The sequence below is a fragment of the Hippoglossus stenolepis genome, chromosome 23 (assembly GCF_022539355.2).
Source record: "Hippoglossus stenolepis isolate QCI-W04-F060 chromosome 23, HSTE1.2, whole genome shotgun sequence".
In the NCBI taxonomy this organism is placed as follows: Eukaryota; Metazoa; Chordata; class Actinopteri; order Pleuronectiformes; family Pleuronectidae; genus Hippoglossus; species Hippoglossus stenolepis.
Window position 1 is genome coordinate 12215263 of NC_061505.1, and position 25293 is coordinate 12240555.

Consider the following 25293-nt stretch of genomic DNA (forward strand, 5'->3'; position numbering starts at 1 on the left):
GAATCAAAAGTGGATCATTCAAATGAGGATCGATTTTAATCGGTGAATCTGTTTATACTCTCCACACCTGATTATAAATGTTGAACCGTTTCTGTTGCTATAAGAGGCTTCTAGAATGGCGATGTCTCCCAATGACCTGGTGACATCATCACATGCCTGTGATCTTGGCCTTTTTACTTCTTGATAATGGATTTTTCTCTTATTACCCTATGTTATAAAGGAGATGGCAAGAAGTTAAAAGGCAAAGGCATGTGATGGTTGCCACCTGCCACTAAACCAAACTACAAAATGATGATTTTACACTGATCAACTTGTTTACAAATATGACTGACAGACATATATCCAGCGGGCATGGAGTCACCCCAGCTGCCCTAAACTGTCAGAAAAGCCCAGGGATGAGCCTGCTGTCAGATTTGTCCTCAGCTGAAGACTGGATGGAGACAAACCAACTCTGTCCACAGCAATACGGGACGAACCCCCCCACTGCAGAGACAGCTTGTATGTTTGTTCAGAGCCAAGACAATGACAAGGCCTCAGGCAGCACGGTTGACTGGCAGTCCGATGGCCCCCGGAAGTCTTTGTGCAAAAGTGTGGGCAGCCTTTGTGTCTGGGAAGATCCTGTCTCAGGCAAGGAGGAAGAGGATGATGAGAGCCTCTATATGATGAACTCCTTCAGCAGGTCCTCAGACCCCTACAACCCATTTAACTTTCAAGCCCCGCTCAGAAATCAAAGGCCCGACAAGGCCTCTCCAAGTGTGCCATCTCCATCTGAATGCAGGAAGAAGGAGGAGAGGCTGGACAACGCCCTCCCCGAGGCCTCTGCCCCGACCCCCTCCAAAAAGGTCAGTGTCTCTTGTGTCAGTCTCGCCTCTTCCAGAGGTTTTCGTTCACTGTTTTAAATTAAAACGATAGTTTGAAAGTTTTAATGTTTAACGACAGGAAACTGAATTTGTTTTTTTTTCTTCTTTGTGTCATTCACTAATAATTTCTGTTCTTTCACTTCCTCTTCTTCTCCCTGTCAGGTTCGATTCTGTGATCATGGGGAGGAGTTCATCCTCAGCTCTGAGAACGCTGGCCATGCTTCCTGGCAGGAGGGGACCTGGGACCGCTGCCAGGAGGTGAAGGGCAGTGGCTACTGCTTGCAGCCACAACGCTGTATCCTGGTAAAAAGCCAAAATGAAACCATCCCTTCCATCATGGACTTCCCCAGCAGCAACGAGGAGGAGGAAAACCAAGCCGATGACGAGGCCTCGGACTCAGACACAAAGGAAGAGGATGCTGAGAGCCTCTCTTTGTTCAACTCGTTCAGCAGATCCCCAGACCCCTACAACCCATTTAACTTTCAAGGGCCCGACAAGGCCTCTCAGAGTGTGCCATCTCCATCTGAATGCAGGACGAAGGAGGAGAGGCTGGACAACGCCCTCCCCGAGGCCTCTGCCCCGACCCCCTCCACTTCCACCTTATCTTCTTCCTTCAGGTCCCAGAGTGCCAAAAAGGTCAGTGTCTCTTGTGTCAGTCTCACCTCTTCCAGAGGTTTTCATTCACTGGGTTTTTAATTAAATTGATAGTTGGAAAGTTTGAATGTTTATCAACAGGAAACAGGAAAAAAAAAGTTCTTCAATTTGTCATTACTGATCGATTGATCAATAAACTAATAGTTTCTGTCCTCTCTCACTTCCTCATCCTCCTCTTCTCCCTGTCAGGTTCGATTCTCTGATCATGTGGAGGCGCGCTTCCTCAGCGGTGAGGAGGATCGCCGGAGCCCCTGGCAGGAGGCGGCCGTTAACCGCTTCCGATTCCAAAGGCGCTGCCAGGAGGTGGAGAAGATTATCAGCTACTGCTTCCAGCCGGAGCACCGCAGCATGGTGTACAAATACCTCTACCCCAATGACACATCTCCGACTCATTGTGTTAGTTTTACTGGAAAGAACACTGAAGAAAAATAAAATGTAAAACTTCATTGATATCATTACAAAAGAGGTCTTGAAGTTTGAACTATTATTACAGGAGCCGGCAATCAAAAATGATGCAGTTACTGTTTAAGGCAGAACACTCGAGGCATTGACATTGTTTTTTCATGCACTGGTCAATTTTTTGATTTTGGTCTGCTTTGCTCTTTAACTCTAATGGAAAGAAAACTTCCAAAAATACACATTTAGATGGTATTTGTTCTACTGTACCCTTTCTGTACCTGTAGGTAGATTTCTCCTAAATTCACCAAACAAGCTCATCTGCATAATTAAACATAACATTTTCAGGAGAAAATACTGTCTTGATGTAGCTCAATAACCGGGGAAGTTCCTTGTTGACCCTATTCACCTGCAGTGCCAATTGGTGAATGTATGCCAATTATCGCATTTGAATTAGTTGAAGCCTAGGTGGCATTGCACGTCTGCCGCCTTGGGGACAAACTGCAGGATTAACCGTTTGTTTTCATTAGAGATGTTGTTCTACAACCTTTTTTCAGTCCTCTCCTCCAGTGATTTTTTTTATTTGACTACTTGAGAGGACAGTGGGGTCTTCCCCCAGTGTTGATCAGTGCTTCAGGTTTAACTGGTTATGTCAGTCAAGTCCAGGGTGAGCCTTTACAGCCTTGTGCTACATGCCAAGCAGGTTGTGATTAAGAGATAAGTATCGAGCAGCTGCTTGTGTTGAAACTTGATCCACGTCCTCATTTGGGTCCGGGCTACTTCCTGGTGGAGTTCATGGACCCAGGTTGCTGATAGAGAGGCAGGCTTATTCTAACGATTCCCACGCGGGCTCCAGAGGAGGGCTCCCGCCCACTCCGATCCTAACCCCTCCCCGCCGGTCCTTCCCGGTAGAGTGGACCACACACACCCACAAGTGCGCTTCTGGATATCCACAGTTTTTGTTTTGTCCCCCGTCGTTCACTTTCTTCTTGTTCTTGACGCGACGTCTTTCTCCCTGGGTCCGCCTCGCCAACACAACCGGATTAGGCGCTGTGGCCACTGATGGATCTGTTTAATGAGTGGAAAACCAGGAATTGAGAGAGGGGGGGGGAGTTGAGCCGACGACGCACCGAAAAAGACGCTCGAGGACAAACATGACGGTGACTCCGGGGCTCCTCGCCGCTTTAACGCTCAGCGCCATGTTGACGGTTTCCCGCTGCGATGCAGGTAAACAGTCCGTCACATTCCTGTCATATCACCGACATGTGAGATGTGAGTGGGGACAGGGCGTGAGTCATCAACACATGACGGTCAATCGCCACCAGCCTGTATTAACCAGGCAGCTTCTGACAGCTCACTGGCTTTATTCGGTGTTTACATTCCTTTTTCCGGTTGATTAGTTAACCTCTTCAATTGTTTTTTTTTTAAAGATATATAATTGTTTTTATATAATTTATGTGTTTGAAGCATGTGTCATTTTTTCATTTTTTTAAAAAAATAATGTTTCAGTGGAGTTTGCAATTGTTTATTTTGCACGTTTTTTTTTTGCATGTTTACATTTTTGGTGTGTTTCTTTGACAAAAAAAGTCACAGCAAAGAAACTTAAATAAAATCCCTAATATAGTGTTTTGTTTTTTTTTTTAAATGTATTTTTGCATGTTTTGTGTTGATGTTTCTTTGGGGCTGTGTGAAACCTGACTTGATGAAGAATATGCAGAAGGCGAAGTAAGAACAAGAAAATTCAAAGTGAATTAGAAAAGAAAAAAATGACTGAAATAAAATGTAAACCGTAAATAAAGGGTATGATGAGGGGGGGGGGGAAGTGTTACTGCAGAAAATACTAGCGTTTTTACATTTTGTATGTAATGTAAAAACCAGAGCCTTTAATTCGAGTGAATGTTTTTGCTGAATAACGATCATGTTACTTTAAACCGCCTGTGTTTGGATTTGATCTGCAGAGCGTAACTCAACTGCTCCACGCACCATCAAATATGATTGATCCCACGCCAGGGAAATTCACAGCAGTAGAAAGTCAGAATGAGGAAGAGAAGAGAACACGTGAAATAAAAAAAAAAGAGAATAAAATAGGCAATACAATTTAAACATTTTATAAAAATACAGAGAATACATACATTAAACACACCTTTTCACTACCAACAGAAGTGTCATTTCTAGAGAGATGAAACTGGTTAAAGTGTAGTGACACAGAAGGATTGCATGAGGATGTAAACTGTATTTGTGCATTATGTGTAAGGAGATATTGAAATAAACATAGATGCATTTATAGACTGTAATAAGCATATAAGATGTAGCATTATAAATAGGAGTATGCTATATAGTATAACTATATTAAGATTCATATATACACTGCTTAAAATAATGGAGGGAACACTTAATGGACACAGTATAACACCAAGTCAGTTAAACCTCAGGGATATAAATCTGTGCATTTAGAAAGCACAAGTGATGTGAATCAATTTCATCTGCTTTGGTGCAAATGAAAGTGACAACAGGTGCAACGGAAGCAAAAGCAAGACAACCCCCTGAAGGAATGGTTTTACATGTGGTGGCCACAGACAGCTGCTCTCTCCTTCTCCTTCCTGACTGATTCTTCTCTAGTTCTGTGTTCTGCTCATGTCCTTGTCACCACTGGTAACATGAGGCAGTACCTGCAGCCAACTCAGGTTGCAAAGTTAGTCCAGCTCCTCCAGGATGGCACATCCATACGTGTGGTCGCAAGAAGGTTTGCTGTGTCTCCCAGCACAGTGTCAAGATCATGGAGGAGATACCAGGAGACCGGCCGTTTCACAAGGAGAGCTGGACAGGGCCGTAGAAGGGCATCAACCCAGCAGCAGGACCGGTATCTGCTACTTTGTGCAAGGAGGAACAGGAGGAGCACTGCCAGAGCCCTAAAAAATTACCTACTGGCTACTGATGTGCATGTTTCTGACCAAACTGTCAGAAACAGACTCCATGAGGTGGCACGAGGGCCCGACGTCCTCTAATGGGACCTGTGCTCACAGCCCAGCACCGTGCAGCTCGATTGGCATTCACCAGTGAACACCAGAATTGCCCCGTTCGATTCACAGATGAGAGCAGGTTCACACTGAGCACAGTCTGGAGGCGTCGTGGTGAACGTTATGCTGCCTGTAACGTCATCCAGCATGACCGGTTGGGTGGTGATGGTCTTCATTAGGGCTGGGGCGACGCATTGACATAATCGACGTCATCGATTATGCAAATACTTTGATTTGTGCTATGTTGGTCGTGCGGAAGTTGGCTGCGCACAGTCAAAGCATGGACTCACCTTTCAGAAAAGCATCATTTGTTTTGAAACAGCAGAGGGTAATTTCTACCTCTTTTAAATATCTCCTCCCGCAGAGAACCAGCTTCCTCCTCCAACAAACCTGTCACTCAAGTGGCTCGATGAGTTTGCTGTGAACATGTCCTGGTCCTGGGAAAAGCCTGAGTCACTGCCAGACCAGTGTAAGATCACATACGTGCTCGTTCTGGTGCAGGAGCAGCGACTTCCAGAAAAAAAAGAGGTAAATCTCTCTGTCAAGTGTGGGAGGTCGCATGCAACAACTGAACTTGATTTTGATCTTATTCATATTTTAGACAACAAAAAGTGATGAAAGTTATAAATAGATTGACTCACCCCTCTTCAATTAATCAATCAAATTGTATTTGTATAGCCCATATTCACAAATCAGTGTGTCTCATAGGGCTTAACAAGGTTTGAAATCCTCTGCCCTTAACTCTCAACAAGAGTGAGGACAAAGTACCAAAGAAATCCCTTTTTAAAAGGGCAAAAAAAACGTGAAGACCTCAGAGAGAGCCACATGTGAGGGATCCGTATATACTGTAGAATCAGAGGGGCAGTAATAACAGTTGTAATGATAGAGGTGTTGTCAGTAATGATAGAATATGTGAGGAGGTTATTTTGTTTATTAAAGCAATCTAGTTGTATTCATAATTCATGATCGCCTGCCACCACCATCGCAGTTTTAAGTATTGTGGTGGCACTGTTTAAATGTGATGATGCTCAAAACGTACTGAAGACATTTTAATTCAAGAACATATTAATTATCAATAAAATAATAATATAGCACCGTATAACATAATATCAAATGGGCAACATGGACATTGCAGAAGGAAGGCTTTAGTTTGCTAAAGAATCTTTTTATTTTACAATGTAAGAACAATACAACCATAGGTAAACAAGTCCAATGCCAGGTGTGTCAACCCTGGTGTGCAATTTACTTAAAATGACTATGACTGACCGACTCAGAGCAGTTAAATCAAAATATCAGCGATGAAACAGATGTTACAAAAATACCACAACAAATATTGATCAAAGAGGTTACAACGCCCAATCCGACATGAAGGACCACACCTTCTGGTAAACATGTGTACAGAAAAACAATAAGGCTGGGTGGGGTGTTGTTAATGCAGCGATTACAATCGTCAGGGTAATGTGCCCTTTTTTTTCTTTGCACATGGGTTTCAAGATGCAATCAAGTTGCATCGTGGGAAGCATGTTTTGGGTGGCCTATGATTCAGGACATGTCGCACTCTGGTGTTTCACACATAATGTACAGGGTGTGTTTTTGCGAGTGGAGTACTAAATCCCTTGGGTGCCATTGAGCTTCTCCTTCAATTTTGAGGAGGAACTGTTTTGGAAAATCTTGGCCATGAGTTCAAGGTTTTCCAAGATTTGAGAGTCGGCTATTGAAAGCATTAATAATAACTGTGTATTTGAACAATTTAATATTTTGTCTTATATAGTAGCACAGTTTATAATGACTCGGCCTGTGCAAATTGGTTAATATGAGCCTTTCAAAGACATATCAGTATTGAAGTTTCTATTTGTCGGAAACCATTTTGGAAACCTTTATTTTATAGAATCAACAATGCAGATTAATATATATATAACATCAGTTGGCATTCATTGTGGACTGAAACATATCGTCTTCCTTCAAGCACTTACGACATTTGGCTTATTGTTTATCCTATATATATATATCCTATCCCAGAGTCTTCAATGAGCAAACCATTTTATCTGCTTGAAACCTTTAATAGAACCGGGCTCTGGGTTTGCGGTTGTCTGCCTCTGCCCGGTTGCTATGAGAGAGAAAGGGAAAGAGGAAGATAAGACATGTGTCAGCGAACTGTCATCATAACTAAAGCCCAGGTTGTTGTTTTTTATTTTAGCAGGTGAAGCTCCTGACTTGGAGAAACCACATCGAGAATTGTGTCACAGAGAACATGGATTCTGATCATTGCACGTACACTGTTCATGCCATCTGTGAACCATCCTACGCTGGTTGGAGTCCGAGCACTTTTGTGACTGAAACCGCTAAAAGAAAAGAGCCACGAGGTGAGTGCCAGAAAGTGGAAGGTAAACATACTGGGGATTTTGTATTTCGATGCTCTGTCCCATGCATTCATTGAGATGCATTAGAACCAGGCTTGAATCTTCTCCATGCACTGTATGTATGTGACGCCTTTGTTTTTTTGTCCCACACAGCTGAATTGGTGAGGGATTTCCAATGTCTCATTACACAAGATGCACTGAACTGTTCATGGATCCCGGTGAATCCGTCTCTGAACCTGACGATATCCTATAGGTGAGAACATACATACAATATGTCAGTGAACTTCATTTTTATGATTGTCAACACTTGATTTGATTTTAAAACAATTACGGCCCCAATGGTTGTATGTAGAAACACAGAGACAAACTTTAGCACTACAATAGAAAAAAGACACACACACAAATCCATAAACATGTATACACACCAAATAAAAGTACCCCAGAATAAAAAAGTGAGAAAATAAATAAATAACAATAAAGTAATTAATTAAAAGAAAAAATTAGAGGATTCAAGGGCTGTGACAGGTACTTGTGCCATTTCAACCACTATCTATCCACCTGATTATTAATCCTAAAAGACATTTTCTCATTGGCCGCTTACACTCCAAGCTGAGAGAACCACACATGTGCCAGAGGGAAATCCACATATTTCCACTCTCTAACAATAGTCTTCTGACCCAACTTAATTGCCGTGTGAATCCAGTCGGCTCGAGGAGTTGGGAGGTTGCTTAGAGGGGATGGATTCCCTGAGGACATACAGACTAGGTGTGTAGGGAATATGTTCTGCCTATGATCTGTTTTATATTTCTTTATGAATAATATTTCTCTGCAACTTCAGGGTATATATGAATAATCCTGGTATCTATGAGATGTCTGCAGATGTATAAGCATCAGTATCGATGTTACTAGGTCAGAATACAGGGGGGATGGAAAGTTTTGATCCGAAAACAGCTTTTTTCACCTGAAACGTAGTCGCCTGAGATGGAAGCATTTAGCCGTTGAGTTTTAATGTAGCACTGACAGAGTTGATGAGTCATAGGATTTGTTTGCGGCAGCAGATGTCGGAATGTAAGAGGCACAAACAACACTGGCACAAATGAACTCCCCCTACCTGCCAAATGAGATGCATTCACACTGCAGCCCTCCATCCTTTCTCCTTACTGGCTCGTACAGTCTGAAAGGTGGTGTTGCCGAGTGATGCCTCATGAACAAACAACAAACCATAAACATTGATACCGTGATACTTCATTCCCGCTGATCCAGCTACATGTGCATGGCGTTGTCATTCTTAATTCAAGGCGGGCAGTGCTGTAAATGAGACATATCTTAATACTTGAAAGCATCTAGTGGCGACTGCAGGAACTGTGGCGTCCATGGTCCCTCTTCAAAGTAGTGAGGACTTAGCCAATAAAGATCAAAACCACAGCAACTCTTTGTGGTTCAACTTTCCTTCTGCCGACGTCATTCCTCACCTCTCCGTTTTGTCCCTTCAGGGCTTGTCTCTCAACTCACAACAACGGCAGTTTGAAAGCATGTGTTCAACCTTACAGCACTGGAACAAGGAACGGTTGTTACGTGAAAGACGCTGACATTTACATCTGCATTTACATTGAGTCCAAAATTGGATGGAGCTTCATCAAACCTGGATTCGGTTGGTTTTATCTCCAAAATAAATTATATTGATGTCATTACATGTGTCGAAAAATAAATATAAAACATCTTCCGATCTCCCCAGCAATACCTTCACCAGACTTGAGGATCAGAGAAGACAACAAGCACCTCAAGTTAACATGGTCACCTCCAAAGTTTGGAGAAAAATGTATTTGGATATACGAATTGTGCCACACACAATGCAGTGAGCCCAGAGTAAGTTGTCACCGTTTTCTCCCTGTCTTAAATAATGAGGTTTTGCATTTGACATACATTGACATATTTTTCTGGTGCAAATACCACAAAAGGGAACATGTCTGCAGTACAAATATTTTCTAAATCTACATGTGTCTGTTTAAAGCCAAACATTTAAATTCAGACAACTGCATCATATTCCATTAGGGCTACATACTGAAGTTTCAAACTGTCCTCCTGTGTGTGTGTGTGATTTTTTTTTCTTCCAGAAATGCCGGAACTTCACCTACACGCACTCGAACCAGAATGAGACGCCCTCGAACCAGAATGAGATGCCCTACAACCGTCACTGCCGTTACGAGTTCCGGTCCAGATGGATTACCAGCAAATATTGCACAGGAGTAGTCGGCTTTTGGAGTGAAATTGTACCTTATGGTAACCAATCAACTTTACTACACTGGATTCAAAAGTTGTAAAACAAGAATTACTGCACATATAAGCCTTTTATTAGGCATGGCCTGCAGAGGATCTACGGAGAAGTCACCCACTCGCTCATGGTGATCTCCTGCTGTGTTCTCACATCAGCTTGCAGACAGAGATGAACACTGTAATATAATAAAAATAATAGTACATTTTATTTATACAGCACCTTTTATCCATGAAATGCAGCTCAAAGTGCTTTACAATAAAATCAAAGCCATGAAATAAGATAGATCAATAAGAACACGTTAGCAATAAAACAAAGAATTAGGATTTTTTTTTTTTAAACATAAAACTAGCAAAAGGTATAATAAGGAGAAGTTAAAAAAATGAGAATAAAGACAATGGTAAGATAGATAAAATTAATAAAAAGCTAGATCATAAACTATCAACAGAAGTAGCTTGTCTGATGTGTCGCGGAAGTTTGTTCCATATCTTTGGTGCATAGCAAGAGAAAGCTGTGTCCCCAAAATTAGTAACTGTAGGATCTATTATGCGGCACTAATCACCGTGATCCAATCAGATGTTTCTGTCATTGGTGTTAATTTACTAAAGTAAACGTTAATAATGTAACGACATACGCAAGTGTCGGTGGTGAACCTCCTGTTCACCTCCAATTGATGCGAGTGAGTGGGTGAATAAAACATTTGCTTCCTGTGGCGAAGCAAATACACTGTGTTGAGTTCATCTTGGGTAAACTTTGACCCGCAGTATTCACCTCGCAGTCGTCTGCAGCGAGACTTCATATCAGATATCGCATGGAACACCGGCAGTTGATTTGCGGGAATGTTGTTTCTGCACGGGTTGGCTGAAGGGTTGGAGGCTGTGGGCATTTGGGGTTTTAGTAAAATTGCTGACTTGAGGAATACGTTGTAAAATTGTCCTTAAAAGCTGACACTTGTCTGTCGCTCTCCACAGGTACGGACAACCCTCCCGACAGGACGCTGACCTACGCGGCCATCATTATCCCCACCATTTTGTTCGTCTGCATCATTCTGTCCTGCTACTGCTTCAGGAAGTAGGTTTGAGAAACAGAAATGAAGACATTGCATTTTACCGTCTGTAGATGGTGCAAGGGGAAACTCGCGGTGTCCAACTTGCTTCACGCTGAAGCTTGCGACCTGTTTTGAAGAGTCGGATGTTGCTGCACATGCTCTCATGAAACAGTACTTGAGATCTGCGACAATGAAGACGTTCAGTTTAGTTTTATTTGTATAGTGCCAAAGCAGAACATATATTATCTTGTTATATCTCTAAGAGAGACCGTACAAAATTATAGATTCAAAAAATGTATATCTGCCTCGACCGATTGGGGGGAGAGGAGAGAGAGAGACCAGGAACAGTTGTGTAATCATATTTAAACTCTGTCTTTCTGGTTGTTAATGAGAAGAGGGTTAGGGCGGTTGCCCCTGCTCCCAAGAAGAAGAAGAAATTCACTTTCTTCACGCGCATTCATCCGGGTTCTACGTTTCCAATACCAATGGCTGTGTCAAAAAGGAACAGTCACTGAGATTATTGCAACACCTGAGCTTTGTGCAAAAGGAGGTCAGTTGCTAGACGACAAACAGAGCTCGTATGTGTGACTAACGTATGTCAATAAACTTCCCTTGAACATGAAGGAACATGACTGAAACCTAAAAGACAAGTGACTGTTTCTCGCAACCCAATTTGACTTTGCTGGAGTTCTGCCAAAAGCTGTGCAGCCTCCAACTTTACTACTTTACCACGAAAGTAACCGAGTATGTTCTTATTAGTGTTGATGGGTGTGTTTAATGTGTGAACTAACAGTAGGACTGTTTAAAATACCTGCCCCACCCATGACCTCAGATACTGTAGGTGTGTAGAGCCAGAACTAATGAGTAGAGGCAGAGAAATCAATAATCAGGTAAAAGGTTCCTGAAGTAAGCCTTCAGTTCAGATTTGTATCTGTTGGGCACACACTAGGCGGCTTGTTTCCACATCCCACTCGAGTTTCATATCGCCCCCCTTGTTGAGGTGTAATTTCACAAAAATCATGTTTGTACACGTTGATGGGAACAGAGAAACTTTCTGTCCTCAACAGACATGTGCATAATTTTGCATCGTGTGAGTCAAACATCTGAGTGAAGTTTACAAGGAGCAAAATGGATAAATAAAGTGGAGGGAGGCGGTCAAATTAGTTTACAGGTCACTGGAAGCCACTGCAGAGATCCCTGTGAGGACTCATGTCGCTGGCCCCGTACACACCTCTGTCCTGAGAGACCCGATCACAAGTGGCCAACACTGAGTACATGTGTTAACACGTATATGTCATTTGTGCTAACAAAGACCAAATAATGTTGTTTTGATCGGCATGAGAGAGAGTCAGGGGACGCTGAACGAATCTCCTGCAGCTGCAGTGAAGACTTTTAGAAAGGTATCAGTCAGAGGACGTCAGCTGAGTAGGTGGTCCTTCGTACGTGGCCACTTGTGATCGGAGGGAAATAAACAGCTGCTTGTTTGAACATTGTAAATTGTATGTTTTGGTGGTGGAAATATTTTGTGCTGGTTGCTTTAACTGATTGTTTTTGTGTGTTCTGTAGGCACAGCGACATTATTTGCCCCAACACACCAGATCCCTCGGCAATATTCAAAGAAATGGTGATGAGCGGAAACAAAGAACATAAGGTATTTATTTCTATATTGTCGAGGCACTAATTAAAATCTGTGTGCTCCACTCACCGGCTTTCTCTGCCTCCACAAACACTCATTACACTCATTGTGTTTTTCAGACCGAAAATCTGTACACGCCCATGCCAGAGGCCGTTGAGTCCTGCAAAGTCACCCTCATAAACCAAAGTGGCGCGCCGCAGGAAAACTCCTGACATGAACCAACCCCCCCACCCCCCGTGACCCCGTCATTCCTTGGGTGCTGAGCTGCCGGCGGAGAGCTTGAATACACTGCACGCCCACCTGCACCTGCGACCTGCACTCATTGGACGATAGTTACTGTCAGTCACACTGTGTCCATGCCCCAATGCTTACTGTGCTGGATCGTCTACTTGACTCTAAGTGGGACAATAATTTACAAAACGAACATTGTGCTGCATTGAAGAAGACTTGTAATTATTGATTGAGACCTACAAGACTTGGAATCATTTTCACCCAGACCTCTATGGGAACTGAAGTCTTTTTGCAACCAGAACAGTGGAGTCGCCCCTTTGTTGGTCATTGCAGAGAGGTGTTTGGATTGGGGTAAATTCATCACTGACGTGTGTAGTGGTTTAACACCAGACTTGAAAGCTTTTTTTTTTTATTTTTTTACTGACCTCTGATTGAAGCGTCGAGTCTGTAACTGTTGTACGTTTGACAAATGAGCTCTGCTGTACCTGTTCTGTACTGACCTGAGCACAGTTCTGTACCACTCTGACCCGCTAGAGGGCGGCAAATACAAGGATCTCAGCTGCTATTAAGGGAGTCATAGTACGGGGTGGTGTTGAAGACGACTCAATCCTTGGAGGGTTATTTTTGTATGTTTAAGGGCATTAAGCCTTTTCACTGATAGAGCAGAGTGTGGGCATGGAAGCGAGAGAGAGCGTGGGAAACACATGTCAGACTGAACACCCGCAACTCAAGCCTCCTCGTTCGTCAAAAGACCAATAAGCTATGGACACCCGAGGAACGCAATGAGAGAGCTTGTCAAACCGGTTGAGGGCAGAGGAGGAAGACGAGGATTCGTTTGGGCCCATTCAACTGGGCCAGTGGGAGCTACTGTACATTAACTGGGCACTTTCCTACCAGTAAGAGGAGCTGCTGTATCCCTGGGTACCCGCTGTTCGGGTTGCCTGCCACCACGGCAGCTCGACAACAGGCAGCAAGCAATATCCTCAGAGCAATGGACTGTGATGTAAACGCAACCTAGTGAGGGAGTGATGTCTCGTTATGTCTCAGCATGAATACAAACACTGTTTTACACGGAACTGATCAGGCCAGTGCCCTTGTGCTTGTGCTGAAATTCTTAAGAGCCGACTCTTTCTTAATGTGAAACGTAATAGGTGTGGCTACAGGGGAGATGTGAACAGATCTAATTTCTTACTAACTTGTCAGTTAGGAAACAGACGTACCTGCGTGAACATTGCCTGCAGACGCTGAAGTTTCCACATGACTTGCACGTTTGGGGACGATAATAACAACTTTCTTACATAAGTCGATGTGATTTGTCGTTTCAAAATATAACTAGTGGTGTTACGGGTCGTTTTTCAACCTTTTGTACACAACTTTCAACATTGTTTTGGGGGCAAGAGGATTGTGAGTGAATTCAACTTGATTACAACTTGCCTGTCAGTTCTGATGATGTTGTGTAATTATTCGGTCTGCTATACACACCCAAAGTGCCACACCACCATTAGCTTCCTTTTATGAATACCTTGCTAACACGTATACATTACATGTGATATTCACATCATATTGTATACTATTGTGAAACCATACTTATATACATAGATATATACCTTTAATATTCATATTGTGAATGGGCTTAATTTGTATAGTCTTGATGACCACTCAACGCACTATACAATATAGCTTTGTCCTTGAAACACACATCCATGTGTGCAGCAGTTTGTTTAACACACATCACCCACACACTGCCAGCACAGACACAGCACCCAGGGATCCAACCAGTGACCTTCTCGTTACGGGGTGACCCACTGTACCTCCTGAGCCGCAGCTGCCCACATAAAATGTTTACTGTATACTATACCTGCTCATATATTTATATTGGTGTATAGGACTATATGTGTGTGTGTGTGCATGTTTCCAGCATTAACACTGACCTTGTCAGGACCTGTAGACCTCATGACGGCCAAAGCCTGGTCCAACTGAGGCAAGGCGTCATTTCTGACCTCCTGGTTACAGATAATGGTCAAATGTGAATTGTGGGTAGGTCAGGGCTAGGCGTGAATTGGTCATGATTACGGTTACAGAGAGAATATTTCGATAAAGCTCTCCACAATGAATGAAAGTCAATACAAAGTCCTCATAAGGACAGCTGCGCAAACTTATTCCCATTTTAATGTGTGTGTTAGTCCGCATTATTACCACCTAATAAAAAACCACAAGGTCTGAGGAGCAACATATAGTGTCACACAATCGGTATTCAGATGCATCCACAATATAACACAGAAAGCTTCCTTTTAAAAAGAGGAAATGTCGGCATGTTGACACACAAGTGTATTACTGGATATTGCCACATATTGTATTTGTGCACGTAGTCATTCTAGCTCTGCCTTATCTGATATAAATACATCAAAATAAATCATTATAAAGAGAAATACAGAAGAGTGTAATTTAATCACTCAACCTCTGTAAGTATAATACATGTGTTCTAAATAGGCCGTACTATACTTACAAATGTAATAAAATCTAATATGCTTTACTTTCTGTACAGGGTGTCACTTGCTCTATTGTTATTATTTTATCATGTTTTTATTTTTTTATTATTATCATTAAAGCCTTCACAGCTGTGCATTATCTTAATCTTCTTAACTTATCTCCCTAGTCTTCTCTGATCTCATGTTGTCTTCTCTGATCTTGTCCATAACGTTAGACTTGTTGGTGTGTGGCCGTGTATTCATAGAACCATTGCTTACGGCTCTTGGAAAGTGTGTTCCTGTGTTTCCGAGTGAGAAACGGGAAGTTCTCCGCCCCGGACCAGCCTCCAACCACCCCCCCTCCCCTCGACTCCCCGCCACACATAGAGGTCGGAGCCAGGGACTCAACCGGACACTGGAGCTCCGCTGTTGTTTCGCTACAAGGCGAATGTGAAAGTCTCGGCTCGTCCTGGCACCGCAAGTGGAAACGAACCCATCCGAGGGACCGGGTGAAAAGAGAAGATGACCGGGACGACTGGAAGTTTGTCCCTGCTCCTTTTGGCTCGTCTCTTCCTGACGGTGGAGTCCCAGACGGGTAAAAACACACTCTGTTGTCGATGCCTCTATGATTCTTGCTCCGGTAGGGACTTCCCAGATGATCAGGATGAACCGCTATCCCGATTTAACTATTTGTAAAACTTTACAATACTCTTTCCTCCGCCGGAGCTTGGGCCCTAGCCTCAGCTTTCTGAACCTCATATTCTGTCTCTCTGAGATTGCGATGAATCCAGATTTGCCTGTAGACACAGAAACCCGGTTCACTTGTTAGAATAATATATTTACCTTTATATATCCAGGTTATAATGGGCCGTGTTCACGCCGTGTACTTAAACTCACCCAAAACCAGAGTTGCCCTCAGCAGAGTATGGAGGACCGAAAGTGCCAAAACTTAAAAAATGATTTAATACATAAATTAACAACCGATAATGTATAAATAGACAAGTAAATGCTAAAAGATGTCTATTTAAAAAAACAAACACATACAGTTGTGATGAAAGAGGTTATATATGTATTTTTATCTTGGATATTATATAGATAACATATCTCTACATTTATTTATTTATCCCTACATTTATTGAGTTATTCGTGTATTATTCACTTATTTATTGATTTCTTCTTTTTATTTTGGAAGTCCTTGATCGTAGCCCAGTAGCCCCCTGAAAATACAACAAGCTTAAAGGTCCAGTGTGTAAGGTTTAGGTGAGAGGGATCCATTGGCAGAAATTGAATATAAAATAATGCTTGTGATGTTTTCACTCATGTGTTTCATCTAATTTGTACAAATTGTTGTTTTCTTTAACCTAGAATGAGTCATTTATATTTAAATACTTTATATGTACATCAGGAGCGGGTCCTCTACGTTTTTTTACAGTCGTCCAAACTGGACAAACTAAACACCTTTTGAGTTTTTATGACAACTGAAGGTTACCACAGGTTCTCTGTCATGTATGGAAGGGAAGGGTGAGGTGAGGGGTATTCAGCTGCAACATGCAACTTCACCACTAAAAGTCACTAAATTCTACACACTGATCCTTTAACACAGTGGTCGCCAACCCGTCGATCGCGATCTACCGGTCGATCTGGCAGTCTTCACTGTCGATCCCCCAACTCTCTGGACTCACTGGCTGTCGTCATGTGTCGGTTGTCTGTTTTTCACACGCGTCTGTGTGTCCGCTACTGGCGTCTGAGCTGCTGGTTTATCTCCTGCATTTCCTTCAAGAACAAGTTGGTTCATGTACTAAAGTAAATGTCAGGACTCTACGGTATGAAGATGCGCATCTTTCGGTCTGTCGATAACAAACAAAGACCCGTTGGAACAAATGAGTGGATTCAGAAAGTGAAACGCTGGAGTGCTTTTACTTTGAAACGGGTTCGGAAAGTGTTGTAAATACATTTGTGTCATAGACAGATAAACATTGTGGTTCACAGCAGAATAAACAGAGAAAATGATCTTTCACCTGAGTTTTAATCTTTATCTGATGAATTTATGTCACAAACAAATGGTTGCAACACATTCTGTATGCCTTTTCAAAAATAAAAGCACTCCAGCGTTTCTATTGATGGAATCCATTCCCTTGTTTAAAAAGTTTTTTTTATTGTGAAATATTTGCAGGAGCGGAAGATGCACGGCTTCATACTGTGTAGTACTGGTATTTATTTGAGTACAAGGGACTTCTTTCATGCAAGGCAATAATCATATTTGTGGCCATATTCAAATGAAAGCCTATATGTAAAACATTGTGCTGCAGTAGCAGCTCCTCTGCAGAACATGATGTGGAACTGAGAAGCTACATATTGTCCATTGTATATATGAATTGATATTAATTTGAATATTGTGCATTGAATAGAAAAAGTTGCACAACTGCCCTTCTTTGTGTATATTTATTTCTTGTACATTCAGCCTTTAACAGAAATTGCAAAAAAAAAAAAATATGACCCTCCTAAGTGGGTTTTTTGGAAGATATCAGGGCGGTAGATCTCGGCTTACGTTTGGAATTAAAAAGTGATCTGGTTCTCGAAAAGTTTGGTGACCACTGCTTTAACATGACTTTCTCAGTTACATATTGGTTGTAGTTACATTTACAGCTGACAAAAAGCTTACACTCTTATTATACCATTTTTAAATCGGATAGATTCCTTTTTTTATTTGGATTCGCACTAAATCGCACTTGCTCATTTCCACCAACCCCCTTACAGTATCTGAAACCTTTCGGATTCGGGCGTAATTCTCTGAGGAATCAACGCAAATGTTTAAAAAACGTCCTATTTTCTGGATCCGCCCCCTGATCCAGATCCACAAGCCAAAATTGAATTGGCTCTTTCTTGGGCCCGAACACATCCTTGCACCAAGTTTTATGGTGATCCGTCTAGTAGTTTTTGTGTAATCCTTCTACAAACAAACAGGCAAACGCTGACGAAAACATAGTTTGGCCGAGGAAATCAGGATACTAATGTGCATGTAAACACACTCATTGTTGACACATTTAAGACATGTAGATTTTGGTCCAGATAGTGATGTTCTTGAGTGCTGGCGGTCTGACCTTAATATATTTAAAGCCACGAATGTCACACATCGAAAATAACATCAAAAATCGTTTACCTCCAGGGGCGGATGTAGGAATTCTTCCGTGGTGATGGAAAGAATGTTTAGTGCGAATGTGTTAGTAAATTCTACAAAATGCAATGTGCATACACTGATCGAAACCCTGCTGAAACCCTATGTTATGAGATTTCTGTCTTTTTCTCCTTCAAGTGTTACCACCACAGAATCTGTCCCTGCTCTGGATCGAAGACATTAAACCTATGTTGACCTGGACACAACCACAGCACTCAGGGACGAACTGCACCTATGTCGTGAGAGACAATGACGAAGACATCGCAACTAACAAAGTGAGTATCTCTCCATTTTGTAAATTGTATTTACAGACATATCGGTATCAGCGTTTATGTTTGCCGATATGAAGTGCCATGAAGTGGTGTTTGTGTGTGTGTTTTTTTAAGACTTGCGCTTCTCTTCCCTGGAGCTGGCAAAAAACATTTCTGAAATTATCCGTTCAAACTGTCTGTGATGAAGGAAAAAGCAAGTCAACTGTCCTCGACGGCTCTTATCCAGGTTTGCTCCCTTTGCTGCCCTGAATTTCAATGCTTTTGAGTACACAAAGAAATAGGCCAAAGCTTCTGAACAATATTTTGACTGGATTCATGTGTGTTTGTCTCCGCCCAGAGATGGTGAGGAATGTGAAGGTCTACTGGTACTCTGCAGAAAACGCCAGCGTCTTCTGGGAGCCAGCCGTTCCCGGGACAGTTGTTGATTTTTTCTATCGGTATGTGTCATTTGTCAAGGCCCACGCCAAATATGGTGATTGAGTGTTAAATATACATGGCGGACTGCCATCTCCAGCCAAATTCAAAACTCCAAAGCTGAAAAGCACATTTCAAGTTTGTTGTCAAATAAATAGCACGATGAGACGTATGTCTGATCGGTTGTGTTTTGGTAAGTTGGCATTTTGTTCCTGTGTCTGTGCAGGCAGCACAACTTCCAGCCTGTCAGGACATAGTGTCCGTAGTTTTCCTGACAGAAAAGGAGTGTTGCTAGCTTTCATAAAACTAACCAGCTTCTGGCCGTCGAGTCAGATATAAGATGCCCTCATCAAACCTTTGGCAAGAAAATGAGGCGTATGTCCCAAAAATGTTGAGCTATTTAATTAAATGTATCGAAGGGTGTATGTGTGTGGTGTCCTCTCGGCCAGGTCTGACTTGTAAAATAGAAGCAAAACTGGGCAGATTTAAAAGTTCATTTCTCTTATTAATTTACTTTTTGGGGATTTCAGGATTAGGGTGCAACATGAAGGCTAATCACCTTTCATTCTCTCTCTTTCCAAGACTGCTGAAACAGAATCTTAGTAGACCTTGTTGTGACCCCCTCCCTTCCCTGCAAGAGTGCTCGTCGTACAGTTTCACCGAAGGCGTCAGGACCGGCTGTGAGCTGCAGGTCGACCTCATGCAGAGCATTCAAATCTTGTTCAAGGGGACGGAGAACAAGAAGCTTTTCAGGAACACCTTCGAGATGTGGCCGCTAAAGGATTTTATTGGTAAGTTGACGGACCAGTGCTAATTTGGTATGAGGAGTTGTGCGGAGGAAGGAATTGTGTTGCAATATGTTACACTTCCTCATTCAATCCAAGAAGTTGCTCTTTGTTCTTTCTTGGAGATGTATTAACAGTAAGTTTCTGTGAGAATTTGTTTGTGTGTGTGTGAGTCTTTGTGTGTGTATATATATATATATGGTTATTGTTGTTGTGTCATGCCCCTCTCCGCACAGTGAAACTGCCTCCCCTTGAGTGGACAGTAACAAAGACTGTGAATACATTCAACATCAACTGGATTACCCCTCGCACCAGAGATCATTTTAAGAAGTTCGTGCTTAATATCACTGAGTGTGAGACATTAATGGTAAGAGATGCCAGATTAAGTCCATTTATTTTATGCAAGAACTCAATAGGTGCCATTAATAATCATAATACCATGTAATAATTTCAATCTTAGAAGCAACTGGATGCCTAATTAAATACTTAATATTGATATTAAAATGCCTCCGAAGTTCAATCATTTGAATATTTAACTTCGCATCTGTGTCTGTTTAGGAGCTTTTCCTTCACTCTGTGAAAAAGTTATATTTCAGTCATATTTCAGTCTTTCTAATCAAAATATATGATATATATCTATCTGTTTGCTCTCCTTCACTCATCTTCCTTGCCTGTGTTGTGATATTGCTATGTTTCTTGGTGCATTACCACCAAGATATGATAAGATAAGATAATCCTCGTAAATGTACACTGTGTCTATGACATAATGTAAATTGATATGTGAGTGATTAACCACGATAACAATTATGCCTTCATTTTCCCACAGGCTATACCGATAACAACAGAAATAGAACAAACATCAACTGAGTGGACCGTGAAGCCTCACTGTCGGTACCACATGACGATGCAAGCTGTGTACAAAGTATTCACTACACCGTGGAGTGAGGAGAAGTCTTTTGGTATGGTCTTCATCTCTCTGTTTGAAATTAGAAAAGGCACTGTGTACAACTTTCCCAACGCCAAACAAGACTGCATGCCTGTCTATCTCTTATAACAAGAATAGAAGGAGAAACCAAGTAGTATATATATACTAACTAATAGATGTCATCACCATCAAAATGTCTTTGATCTTATTTCTTAGGACATCTATGAAACTGTTGTGATATGCTATATCTAGCAATGTTAAAGATTCACACCAACATTCACCGGGCACTGTTTTGTGCAAGTCAATACATCATCCTGCGGACAAACAAACAAATTAGAATGCTACTCAGAAGAGTGCAAAACCAAGGCCCCTTATAAGACCACTAAATCTGGAGATCTGTCTATTTTGGTTGTTTTTTTTCATCAAGATCCATTAATTACTCCCTGGGAATCAGTAAAAATGTCATAAATAATAAATAAAGAAAATAAAAAGAAATCCTGGCCCCCTTGGTCTGGATCCAGGACAAAATATGCTGAGGCCCACGTCCCATCGTCCCACCAAGTTTCTTGCAGTAATCCTGCTGACGAACAGAACAAACAAACAAGCGGACAGGGTTGAAAACAGGGTGACAAACTCCATTGATGGGGGTAAGGAACTATCGAGCCTTTTAAAGCCACTGTGTGTAGGATTTGAAAGTGCTGCTGCCATCTACAGGCGGTTTTAGGAAGGATTCTGTGACAAAGATTCCTTCTGCATTCGTGTTGTAAAGTCTTTGGGTTTGAATTGTTACTTGAAACTTTAAGCACTGTTGCTATGTAAGTCACCCTCAGCTGACAGTAACATTGTGGATGTTTCTGCGTGCAGATGCAGATGCCGATCCTAACGCGTATCTGTATGCAGTGGTCCTCATCCCATTGATGTTAGCTGGCCTGACAGCCCTGACCTTTGTGTGTTGCAGGGAGCACATATGGTCTGTATACATTTTCCTCGGATACTCTCGTTTCTTGTCTCTTTTTTTTATTGGTTTTGACTCTTGATATTTTAACTCTTACCGTACAGGAAAAAGAATCACATCTTCCCCAAAGTACCACAACCTCGGGACTTCCTCACAGATATTTCTGACAGCAACAATAAGGTGAGGTTTACTCCCTGATTGTCCTGTCTCCTGGGATTATTAAAGGGATAGAATGGTGTTTTGGGAAGTATGCTCAACCTAGGTGAGGAGGTTGACCTTAAGTTAGGTATTAAAATCACAAGTGGGAAACCGTACCTCGTCTGTGTTGGTTCCTTTGGACGTAGTCAGGCTGTTCTGCCATGTTGCCGGTCTTTTTGCTAAGCTAAGCTAACAGGTTGCTAGCAGTCACCTTAATACACAGTTTTGTGTTCGTCTCAGTGGCGTACCTATGTTTTTTTCTAAATCAGGGGCCATAAAGGGGCCACAATTTAAACAGAGGGGCCAATTATATGTCCAACATCCGTGCACAAGTCCTGATTCATTAAGTTAGTCATCCCTTGTTTTCTGTTAGCTTTATAGCTTTGATTCATTTTTAGGAGTTTTCATTTCTCAAATGTAGTAGTCCTGGTCTCTACAACGATGGGCTTTTTAAAAGCCACGCTGAGTTTTGTTTCCTTTGAAACCCCAACATTTCTCCTTCTTTTTTTCTCAGAGCACTGTTGGCTATCTGTACTTCCCAGCAGAGGAAGAGAACTGTACAATCTCACTGGTGTTAGAGCCTGAAATCGACAAACAAACAAAACTCTGCAGTTGTGACAATCATCAAAAGACTGATGAAAGTCTCCTGAGCTCCTGTTGAACCGGCTCAAGAGGACAATGGGAGACTGTGCCGTCGAAGAGGACGCGTCCGCTGGTCAGAACGTCGAACAAGCTTTCTTATTGGCATGTCGATGAGGTGTGTCAAAGAAACTGTGGCAGAAACATTGAGCTGATGCTGCTAGAATCCAACTTCACCGAGCGTACTCAATCAACGAGATTCAAGATGTGCTAACAGAAACGTTGCTTTCCAATTGTCTAGACATTTTCCAGAGTTATTTTTACGCACAGTAGCCGTTCCCTTTTCAGTCCTGGTACATTTTACCCACGCAGTCATGCAGCAACCCCAGCAGCAGCAGAGCAGAGTTTATCCGATCTGTAGCGTCTGAACAACCAGTCGTTCTGCAGCGACACATTTGCATACAATAAATTCACTTTTTCACGATTGTTTTAGCATTTATAAGTTGTTGTTATAAAATGTTGTCATCTACTGTAGCTGTTACCTGAATGTGTAATCAATTCAACACTCGTGATGTATCAGCACTGGTGCTTGACTGTTTGAGATGGTTTCCACTGTTAATGTATTTATTTTTTTAGACTTGCTGGTGAAACATAAAGAGCTAATAAATCATAAAGCTTGGCTCGGCAATGTGCTGAAGAGCTGCTTTTTCTTGACAATTTGTCGTCCCATCGTGTCTTTTCTTCTTCCTCCCGCGTTCTGTCACTTGTGTCCTTTTCCTCACGGCTGAGTCTCTTTGCACCAAATCCAGAACACAGACTTACAATGAAGAAACAGACAGTTTACAAGCTTGAGCAGATAAGCTTAGTTTTTGTGACAAAGCCCAGAATGATCAAAGTTTCAACAGTTACAGATCACTGCCCAATAAACCGGGCTGGTTGACGATCTGGACCTGCGGTACGACAGGAAGTTCACTCTATTGGCTGAATTGAGTTTCACAAGTTTCAAACGTTTTGCAAGGTCCACTTCTGCAAAAGACGACAGTGAGGAGTCCCATCTTCAACTGTTAAGATACTGTGTCGTCTAACGATTGGAGAATACATTTCTGACTTGCGCACATGTGATTTCAGTCGACACAGTGTGATGCTGGAAGGAAACATACTTTTTCTGTGAAGTTTCATTTCTTCTCACTGAAACTTACAGAGAACAAGTTATACCCAAGTAGTGTCACTGTTCCTGAGAATTCCCCACCCCTGTCTCTTCTGTTTTGTGGTTACAATGCAATTTTACGCAAGGGTATTGCATTCATTATTGCATCATATTGCATACATCATATCACAATAATGATAAGCTATCTTGGTGTCAAAACCATCTGTGCAACAAATAATTAATATTTAACATTAAACACAAATTGAAAACAACCAATTACCCCATAAGTAAAATACATAATCAAAATCTAACTATACAATGCGGGAGTCAGATACAAAATTCAAAGCCACAGGTACATGTTGGCTGAATCACATTAGATACAGTGGACTGATTACACATGATCACAAGACTGGTTTGCTTTAAGCAATGTCTCAAGATGTTTGTATTTTTAAAGTCACTTTTGTTTAACCCGATTTACAGCAATATTTATGAACTTTGTCATATTTATATCCGTTGTAAAAAGATATTCATATAATGTCAATGTCAAATCTAAATATTAAATTTGACCCTTTACAGATATTGGGATTTGGATTTAACATTGAGATATACAGTATATTTGAGATTTCGATTTTTATTTGATATCTAGATTAAATTTTACATTTAGATTTCGATTTTACAGTTCGATTTAACATTCATGTTTCAATTTAATGTTTCGATTACACATCTCAAGTATATTTTGTACAAAAGAAGTCAAAGTTCACATATAAATTGCTGTAAAGTGTGACCACTTTTTAAAAAATCATTTGCCAAATACGGTGAAATGTTGCTGTTATTGTCAGCGTGCTCTGTTCACAGAGGAAGTTGTTGGTCCACACATATACTGCCACATCATCTCCACAGAGCTGGTTCCTCTTGTGTGTCCTTGACATGCATAGAGACATGCAGACAGTGTCTCCGTGTGCCGGGGAGGGGGGGAGGGGAGTAGTTTCTTGTATCTGATGCAATCTGTGTGTAACCGGTGCACCAGTGTTATTCCAGACATGCAGCAGTATGATGGAGCTCCACTGACCTACATGAGAGATACATGTGACCGTGAGTCCAGGACTGGGGAGAAAATAAAATCCATATATGTATCTATAGCAATAGGCTGTATACTAACTATACTGCGCTGCAACATAACACACAAGGTCTAATATCTTTATTATGGAGACCTCACACACACCATGCACTGATAATCACGTTCGATGCAAATACAGCTGACATCTCAGAGTGTTCACAAGTAAATCATTTATTATAGAATATCTTTTCATCTTAAATCCATCCACTCACCACCACGTGCAGGGACATATATCAAATATTTCTATGAATACAAAGCCCCGACACAAACCATAGGACCGCTGTGAGTTAAGCTACTTCTCCCAAAATAAGTCTTCCGCTGGTGCACCTTCAAAATAAAAGCCTATGTTAAGTATCCTTCACACAGCGACCTCTGCAGTCACGGAGGCTTTTATTTTTTCACCGAAGCATTTGCACTTCCTGTCAAACGCCATCTTGCTTGACAGATCTCCCGCCTCAACTGCTCCATCTAGCGGTGAAACCCGGGAATTGCCAACATGTCGGCTCAGACTGGTCCTGATGCTGCAGGGATGCAGAGCAGCGACGTAGGAAGGGAGGGAGCGATAAAATTGATGCCGTATATGAAGGATCTGGCGCAGTCTCTGTGGCGCAATGGAATAGCGCGCTGGACTTCTAATCCAGAGGCTCCGGGTTCGAGTCCCGGCAGAGATGGGTCACTATGGTAACACATGGTGTGTTTTTTATCAGCTGGACGCAGATGATGATGATGCTCTGGTCGCAGTTGATGATTTTCTGTTAATCCTCGATAATACGTGTGAGCTGCA

The 25293-nt window shown here is 41.9% G+C and overlaps 2 protein-coding genes and 1 non-coding gene across 4 annotated transcripts; all 3 read left to right on the plus strand.

Annotated features, from left to right (window-relative positions):
• The first annotated feature begins 1983 nt into the window (after window positions 1-1983).
• il13ra1 (interleukin 13 receptor, alpha 1) lies at window positions 1984-15117 on the plus strand. The gene is made up of 10 exons (XM_035148499.2): window positions 1984-3137; window positions 5292-5455; window positions 7125-7290; window positions 7441-7540; window positions 8781-8938; window positions 9023-9153; window positions 9402-9567; window positions 10531-10630; window positions 12174-12258; window positions 12363-15117. Exons 1-10 carry the CDS (start codon window positions 3065-3067, stop codon window positions 12453-12455), a joined length of 1236 nt encoding a protein of 411 aa, XP_035004390.1. The 5' UTR covers window positions 1984-3064; the 3' UTR covers window positions 12456-15117.
• Window positions 15118-15256: 139 nt separating this feature from the next.
• LOC118102383 lies at window positions 15257-22962 on the plus strand. Of its 2 annotated transcripts, none has more exons than XM_035148500.2 (10): window positions 15257-15537; window positions 18256-18392; window positions 18504-18615; window positions 18727-18826; window positions 19386-19594; window positions 19825-19955; window positions 20415-20547; window positions 21378-21483; window positions 21573-21648; window positions 22181-22962. In XM_035148500.2, the coding sequence occupies exons 1-10, from the start codon at window positions 15465-15467 to the stop codon at window positions 22325-22327; spliced, it is 1224 nt and encodes a 407-aa protein (XP_035004391.1). In that variant the 5' UTR covers window positions 15257-15464; the 3' UTR covers window positions 22328-22962. The 2 variants fall into 2 exon arrangements, with proteins under 2 accessions (XP_035004391.1, XP_035004392.1); XM_035148501.2 differs by having other exon boundaries at window positions 18527-18615.
• A 2144-nt stretch (window positions 22963-25106) lies between these two features.
• trnar-ucu lies at window positions 25107-25180 on the plus strand. The gene has a single exon. It is a non-coding gene; the product is annotated as a tRNA-Arg (tRNA).
• Window positions 25181-25293: the final 113 nt, after the last annotated feature.